At 40.2% G+C, this 8,954-nt stretch overlaps 1 protein-coding gene across 1 annotated transcript; it reads right to left on the bottom strand.

Annotated features, from left to right (window-relative positions):
* Positions 1–5,665: 5,665 nt before the first annotated feature.
* Positions 5,666–6,619, bottom strand: LOC101978957 (olfactory receptor 1N2). Its single transcript, XM_005345961.2, has one exon. The coding sequence runs from the start codon at positions 6,617–6,619 to the stop codon at positions 5,666–5,668; it is 954 nt and encodes a 317-aa protein (XP_005346018.1).
* Positions 6,620–8,954: the final 2,335 nt, after the last annotated feature.

An 8,954-nucleotide genomic window follows, 5' to 3' on the forward strand; every position in this document is an offset into this window, starting at 1 on the left:
CATTTGATAGGCCAGCCTTTAGGTGGGTGGAGTAAACAGAATAGAATGCTGGGAGGAAGAGGAAGTGAGCTCAAACTTGATAGCTCTCCTCTGTGGGGCAGATGCGATGAAGCTCTGACCCAGGATGGACGTAGGCTAGAATCTTCCCAGTAAGCGCCCCTTGGAGTGCTACACACATTAATAGAAATGGGTAATCAAGATGTAAGAATTATCCAGTAAAAAGCTAGAGCTAATGGGCCAGGCAGTGTTTAAATGAATACAATTTGTGTGTTGTTATTTTGGGGCATAAGCTAGCCAGGCGGCTGGCAGCTGGGTGGCAGGACGCAGCCGGCAGCTCCTTCAACAGCCACCAGCAATGGATGAGTGTTCCCCTTACTCCACATCCTCTCCAGCATAGGCTATCATTGGTGTTTTTGATTTTAGCCATTCTGACAGGTATAAGATGGTATCTCAAAGTTGTTTTGATTTGCATTTCCCTGATCACTAAGGAGGTTGAGCATGACCTTATGATGGAGGAGGGTCATCTGCCTATCTGTTGCTTTCATTGGTTAATTAATAAAGAAACTGCTTGGCCTGATAGGTCAGAACATAGGTGGGTGGAGCAGACAGAACAGAATGTTGGGAAGAAGGGAAGTGAGACACATGCCATACCTCTCCTCTCCTAGATGGATGCAGGTTAAGATCTTTCCCGGTAAGCCACCACCTTGTGGTGCTACACAGATTAATAGAAATGGGTTAATCAAGATGTGATAGTTAGCCCATAAGAGGCTAGAACTAATGGGCCAAGCAGTGTTTAAAAGAATACAATTTGTGTATTGTTATTTCCCGGGGCTAAGCTAGCTGTGCCGGAGCTGGGTAGGACGAAAAGCAGGCATGCTCACGTCACCATTACAACCTTAAGTGTCTTTTGGCCATTTGAACTTCTTTTGTTAAGAATTCTCTGTTTAGTTCAGTAGCCCATTTAAAATATGGTTAATTAGAATTTTAATGTCTACTTTCTTGAGTTCTTTATATACCATGTTACACTGTTAGAATGGCTAAAACCATAAGTACTGGGAACAGGCTATGTTGGAGAGAATGTCGTATCAGGGGAATCACTCCTTCACTGCTGTTGGGAGTGAAAATTTGTACAGTCACTTTGGAACTCAGTATGGTAGTTTCTCAGAAAATTGGTAATCAATCTAACTCAAGACCCAGAGATACCACTTCTGGACATACGCATGAAGGATGCTTAATCATACTACAAGGACACTTGCTTAGTGTTGTTCATAGCAGCATTATTCATAATAGCCAGAACCCGAAAACAACCTAGGTGACCCTAAACTGAAGAATGGATAAAAAAATGTGGTAGACTTACACAATGGAATATTACTCAGCTGTAAAAAAATGATATCACAAAATTTGCAGGCAGATAGAAAAAACACCAGGATGGAAATAGAAAAAAAATCCTGAGTGATGTAATCCAGACCCAGAAAGACAAACACAGTATGCAGTCACTCATAAGTAGATATTAGATGTAAAACAAAAGATAGCCAGACTATAGTCCACAGCTCCAGAGAAGCTAGGAAAAATGAAGATCCTAAGAGGGATTTATGGATCACACAGAGAAGGGGAATTAGATGAGATTTCCTGGGTAAATTGGGAACAAGGTGGGTGGACAAGGGTAAGCACGGGAGCAGAGAACATGAAGAAATGGGACGGTTGAGGGGTGAGAGGGACAGAATGGGAGAGCCATGAAAGAGGGACTTTGATAGAGAGTGTCACAATGAGGTTAGGGAGTTAGTGCTAGGGAAATTCCCAAGAATCCACAACAATGACCCCAGCGAAGACTCTTAGCAATAGCAGAAAGGGAACCCAAACTGGCCTCCCTTCTAATCAGGTTGGTGAATACCCAAACTGTCATCATAGAGCCTTCATCCAGCAACCAACAGAACCAGATGCAGACATCCACAACCAAGCAGCAGGCTGAGCTCCAGGAATCCAATCAAAGATAGAGACGAGGGAATATATGAGCAAAGGAGGTCAAGACCACTAGGGAGAAATCTACAGAGAAATCTGAACCAATCTATTGGGACTCAGGAACTCTAGACGGACAGCTGTGGAGCCTCCATGGGATGGAATTAGGCCCTCCACATGTGGGAGACAGTGCAGCTTGGACTATTTGTGAGGCACCTGGTAGTGGGACCATGATCTATTCCTGGTGCAAGAGCTAGCTTATTGGAGCCCATTCTCTGTTGTGGAATGCCACGTTCAGCCTTAATGTGGGGCTGGGGGGAGAAAGTTCTGCCCCAACTTAATGTGCCAGACTTTGTTGACTTTCCACAGGAGCCCTAATCCATTGGAAGGAGGGGATAGGGGGTGGGGGTGGAGAACTGTAGAAGGAATGTAAAATGAAATTAAAAAAAATAAAAAAGATGACTTCTAAAAATGCTGTGAGCTTTGGGATAAGCCTCTGTCTCCTCAGTGACTCCTCACACTGTCAATTCCCAAACTGTTGCATTCATTCTGTCTAATTGTTTATGCTTTCTTTTCATCATTTATAATAAGTGTGTATTTTGTATTTTCTCTAATGTTAACTTGCTAAGGGACAAATATTTTGTATTACACATTCTTTGTTTGATTTCAAACCAGAAGGAAAGTGTAAACCCATGTCCAGCGTTTGAAGATGACCTATCCAGGAAGGCATTTTATAAACTTTGAAAGCTGAGCCATAGGTAACTTACATAAAAATCCCAACTACAGACTCCAAAAAGATGTGTTAGAACAAAGCCCCCTTTGATTTTAAACATACATTTCTAAAATGAAAGTTCAATAAACAAAGCTGTCATCTAAGAAAACTGGAGAAAGAAGTGAAAATTATATTTAGTGGGGAAGAAGAAGCAATCGTTAGAGCAGAAATCTGTGAAACTGCAAAGAAGACATCAGGAGAGAGAGGCAATGATAATACAGGTCGATTCTTTGCAAAGATTGGTAAAAAGTACGTTTTTCGAAGCCACAGTTTTGCTATGTAGCAAGGCTGTCCTTGAGCTGAGGATACTGCAGCTTTTGCCTCCCAAGGACTACAACTCAATGCAAAAATCTATTAAAAGGATGTCTCTAATAAGAGAGCTAGACAGAGAGAAGACAGGTAAGAGGATCAGAAGGGAGAGGAACTGGGGAAAGGGGAGACAGAAACTGAAATCAGGATGCCAATATGTAGCACAAGTTCTAAGAGTCTCAAGAAAAGCCAAGAGTCAGATATAGGGAAAAATGCTGAGAGATCAGAGAGACGAAGGAGTGAAACTGCCAGCCACTTATTCAACTTCCCAGCTGAAAAGAGACTAAGTTCCTGTTTCCTCCTGCCTTATCACTTCCTCTGACTAGCATATCACTTCCTGTCTGTTGGTACAGACCTCCAGACCTCTATGGTTAGTGGCTATCTCTGCCCTCCGATCTCCATGCAAGCTTCTTTTGTACAAACAAGCTATCAACACAGGCTTCAGTACAAATCCACGGATAATGAAACAAATAACAAAGAAACATTAAAGGAAACTCCACACCCACAAGTTTGCTAACCTAAACAAAATAGACCAGTTCCTCAAGAGTCACATATGCTTAGGCACACACAGGGGAAATTGACAAAATCAAGATATCTATATCTATTAAATAAATAGTATAATCATTAAAGACTTTCCCAAACAGGAGGCACAAGGCATTAATGATATCTCTGATAAATTCTACCAAACTTTTAAGGAAAAATTGATAGCAGATCTCTATAATCTCATCTAGAAAAAAGAAACTGAGGGAGTGTAAAGCTATCATCAATGAAAACTAAACACATGAAAAAGATTATAAAAGAAAACTGTTAACCAATATCTGTCATGAATTCTGATGCAAAGTCATCCATAAAATATGGGACAAATTAAATGTAACAGTGAAACAAACAGAATTATACACCATTACAGAGTGGCATTTATCCCAGTTGTACAAAGCTATTTAAAATTAGAAGAACAAATTTTGTACATTATCACATCAACAAGCTAAAGAAGAAAAGGCCACACTACATGTATAAAATATTATTAGACAAAATTAAGCAATAATTTGTATGTTATCAATAAAATCTCATCAAATTGGAAATACAAAGAAACCTCCTCAATTGGATAAAGAATATCTCTGAAAACTTTAAGTTAGCATCATTCTTAGTTGTCAGGAACTAGCAACTTTCCACTAATACTAGAAGCAGGCATGAAGCTTTCCTTTCACCATTACTTTTCTTTTCTTTTTTCTTTTTGTTTTTTTTCTAGACAGGGTTTCTCTGTGGCTTTGGAGCCTGTCCTGGAACTAGCTCTGTAGACCAGGCTGGTCTCGAACTCACAGAGATCTGCCTGCCTCTGCCTCCCAAGTGCTTGGATTAAAGGCGTGCGCCACCACCGCGTGGCTCACCATTACTTTTCAAAGCCATTCTGGAATCTTAGCTAATAAGTTATGATAGAAAAGGAAATAGAACATGTACAGATTGGGAAGAAAGAAACAAGACTTTGTTTTCAGATAACATAATCAGTAAAGATAATTTAAAAAATTACTAAAGAAACCATCATGGAACCAGTAAGAAATTATACCAAGATTTATAAATGTTAATATATTTATAAACAGTTCATTTATTCTTTTTGCTATTTTTGACACTGTTTTGAACTTGATGTAGCTCATGCTAATTCTTCTTCCTTGGGTTACTAAGTGTTCAGACTGTAGGCAGTTACCATTGCCCAGGTCATTATTTTCTTTGTTATATGTAAGATTGAACAAATGTTATTCAAAATTAAAAACACATTAGAATTTTTTATCATCACCAACCCAAATGATAAATTGTACATGTAATAAAATATGCAAAAGATCATTATAAAAGATTCATAATTTACAAATAAAAAGACAATCATGGTTAAGATTTGTGACTTTATAATCCTTATTTCCATCAGACTAGTTTTGATACAATTATTGTTCTCAAAATTTCCAGAACATTTTTTTCTAATTTTAAAAAGCATTTCATGTAAAACTACAGAGAATGAATCATTTATAATCAAATACAAAATTGGTACATTATAGGCACTTAAATGTTGTTTTCTTTGAAAATATCCATTATAGTAACAAAATGTAAAGAAATGAACAGTGAGGACATAATACATGTATTACTTTGATTTTTTTTTCTCTTTTGATAACCACTCAATAGTGTCCTTGGGTTGTTCTTCTATAACTTTCCTTGTCATGGTCATCACCGTGTGGCAAAGTAGAAGTCACAGGCCCTGTAATTAAATCTACCTGTTTTTGGCAACTTATTTACATCCTAGGTTATAGTTCCAGCCCTTTCTTTCAAAAGAACTGATGAGTTGAGCAATGAGTAATAGTGTAGACAGCCAAAAAATGTTTGTTTTCTTTGTCTCATTGCATACTTGCCTCAATGGCTGAAGGATGCACAGCATAAAACTTAGTCCATTGTGGTTGATATGCTGGTTTTAAAGTTGATCATCAGGGATGATGTTGTACTGTTGTCATACTGGGGTCAAGAAAGACCAAGGCCTAAGAGCTCATTTCACATCATATCTTAAAGGAGGTATATACCCATTTGCAACTCAGAATCATTGAAGCGATGGAAGGTAGGGTTTTGATACAGCACTAGATTTAAGGAGTAAAGTCATAGTAAGAAGACTGCTTTTCCACCACCAAAAAGCTTGCCCATTGCCTCCTTCATGTCTCTGTTCCTCAAGCTGTAGATGAATGGGTTCAGCATGGGAATCACAACCATGTAGAGAATGGCAGCCCTGCGTTCCCTCTCTGCAGAGTGAGTTGATGGGGGAAGTAAATACACACCCATCAGCGATCCATAGAAGAGCAGAACAACTGTAAGATGAGAGCCACAAGTAGAAAAGGCTTTCCATCGCCCTCCAGAGCAAGGGATGCCCAACACAGCCCAAGAAATACGGACATAAGAGAAGACGATCAACATGAGAGGAATAGCAAGAAACACCAAGCCCATGGTAATGATCATTAGCTCATTAATGTGGGTGTCAGAGCAGGCAAGTTTCAGCAGAGCACTGGGGTCACAGTAGAAGTGGGGGATGACTGTGTGGGCACAGAAAGCCACACGTGTCAGCAGCAGTGTGTGCATCATGGCGGGACAGTTGGTTAGCACCCAGCACACACACAGCATTATTGCACACTGTTGGGGACTCATAGCTGTGTTGTAATGGAGTGGCTGGCAGATAGCAACATAGCGGTCATATGCCATCACAGCCAGAAGGCAGTTGTCGAGGCCACCAAACATCAGGAGGAAATACAGCTGGGTAAGGCACCCAGAATAGGAGATTGCCTGACTGTGGGTATGAATGTTGGCAAGCATTTTGGGAACTGAGGCAGAAGTGAAACAAGCATCAGTTAAGGATAGATTGGCCAAGAAGAAGTACATAGGAGTGTGAAGGTGTGCATCAGAACTAATGACAAGGACGATGAGCAGGTTCCCCACCATAGTGACCAGATACATGCCAAGGAAGATGCCAAATAAAAGGGGCTGCTCCCCTGGCTGCTCAGAGAGTCCCAGAAGGAAGAAGTCTGAAGAACCAGATTGATTCACTTTGCTTGGTTTTCCCATCTTGTGTAGTTCTTGTGTGCAAAAAAGTCTGTATGTGCCAAATTTAATCATTAGATCATTTCATAGATACAGATTTGTATCACCAGAACTGTATCCTTGTCCATGAGCATCTCTGAGTATCACTGGATAGAATACAAGGCTTCTCATAGAATAATTAATATAATAAGCACCCAAATGCAAATTTTGTTTTCTATTCTGCAGCAGGGTCTATAGAAAAGCAATAATTTTGATTAGAGAAGTCAACACAGTCTATTAGAAGGTGGGAATTAACCATGGCCGTGTTGGGAACATTTGAAAAGTATTCTAAGTTGGTGCATTAAAAAGGAGGTATAAATTTTCATCCTCGCTCTCCTGTTCTCCTAATGTATACATACATTCACACATGCATTTTTACATGCAAATAATTATGCTACAGACTTTTGTATGAACACTGAAAAATGACTTTGAACTTTTCTCTATATGAGAGCATTGGACACATGGACTGTGGGCAGTGAAGTAACTATTAGGAGGATGATCCCCCCAGAACTCCCCATTATATGGTTCTTCTCCCCACTTTTTTTGTATCTCCCAGTGGCAATCTGGGGATTAGTATTTAAGACCCTCTTTCTCTACTTCTACAATTTTAATATATATATTAAATATATAATATATATTAAATATATATATATATTTGTTACTTGGTTTTCACCAGATAGAATGAAAATAAATGTTTTGGGGTCTTTGTTTTCCTTTCTTCAAACAGTTTTGTCTGCTATTCTTGGATATAGAATAAGCTGGTGCTGTACAGCCTTTGTAAAGTTGTGATCTTAGAACATTCATAATCTTTCAGTTTTCCGTTTACTCCATCATTCATAAGAAGCTTCTAAACTTAAGAAGAGACTCGGGTTGCACACCCCTAAAATGTTCAGCTATTTGTGTGACAAGGTGTGTGTGTGTGTGTGTGCATTTGAGCATTTGTGAAGATAAAGCATATCCCTTCCAAGTCCTCACCTGTTGCAGTGTGTTTCAAACATCTTCAGATTCCCAAGTTTTCTCCTCTCTCTGGAATATTCTCAGTAAAGATCTGACAAAGACTTTTTTGACTTGGTTAGTAAAACTCGCATCCACCGAGTCTAGCGCTCCTTGAGAACACTGAGTGTATAAGACTCCACTTCTGCTTCCTTAGACCAAGCAGGACAGTGATTCTTAGGGCTATAAAGGCTCTTGACACATCATTTTCCAACTGACTTATTAAAACCAACCCCAGTGTCTTTGTAGAGCGTGCTCTCCAGCCAGTTCTATCTGGGTCCTAGGGAACTGGGCCATTTCTTTCCTCAAGGGGTATGCTACCAGGTGCAGGTCTCCAGAGTGTGGTTCTGAGTCTCTTGCTGGCATGCTCTTTAGCTTGACTAGCTAGCCCACTGGGACTCCCACCTATGCTTTGGACAACTCACTTTGCCCTCATTAAAATGCGATGGAAAAAGAAATTGAGCATGTAAGTGAAGACATAGCCATTTTATTGGTTTATATATTTTCTTTTTAAAAATTATTTTCTCTTTTTTTTTTTTTTTGGTTTTTTCGAGACAGGGTTTCTCTGTGGCTTTGGAGCCTGTCCTGTAACTAGCTCTGTAGACCAGGCTGGTCTCGAACTCACAGAGATCCGCCTGCCTCTGCCTCCCGAGTGCTGGGATTAAAGGCGTGCGCCACCACCGCCCGGCTATTTTTTTTTTTCATATATTACATCCCAACCACTCTTTCCCTTCCCTTTTCTCCTCCAAGTTCTTCTCTCCATTTCCCTCCGTTCCACTTTTCCTCTTTTCCCTTCAGGAAAGGACAGCTCTTTCAGAGATATCAAACAAGCATGGGATATCCAGTTGCAATAAGACCACCCCTTGTATTAAGGCTGGATGAGGCAGCACAGTAAGAGGAAAGGGTCCCAAAAGCAGGCAAAAGAGTCAGGGACAGGCGTTGCTCTCACTGTTAGGAATCCCACAAGAAGAACAAGCTACATAAATGCAACACAAATGTCTATGTCACAGCTTTGTGGCTGATATGGCCATTTTTGACTTCCCTAAACAGAAAAATATTAATGTGAGGCACTCCCTCAAGCATCCAAAAGCTTTGAATGAGGCCCAGTACATAAAATACAGTGGACATAGTGATGCAGCATAGGTACACTCCAGCCGCAGCAGCAAGCATACCTCACTCCAGCCGTACCTGCCTACACAGTAGCCAATAGGAAATCCTTGTGGATTCCTGAGAATAGCTCCCTCCATCAAGATATCTCGTATATTACCCCACCTCTCAGTCTCTTCATAATCTTGGCCCTCTTGAGCCCTCATGTCCCATACCCATT

Source organism: Microtus ochrogaster, chromosome 4, assembly GCF_000317375.1.
Source record: "Microtus ochrogaster isolate Prairie Vole_2 chromosome 4, MicOch1.0, whole genome shotgun sequence".
Taxonomy (NCBI): Eukaryota; Metazoa; Chordata; class Mammalia; order Rodentia; family Cricetidae; genus Microtus; species Microtus ochrogaster.

Coding starts and splice junctions, on each gene's coding strand:
- LOC101978957 (XM_005345961.2), bottom strand. CDS start 6,619: ATGGGAAAACCAAGCAAAGTGAATCAATCTGGTTCTTCAGACTTCTTC.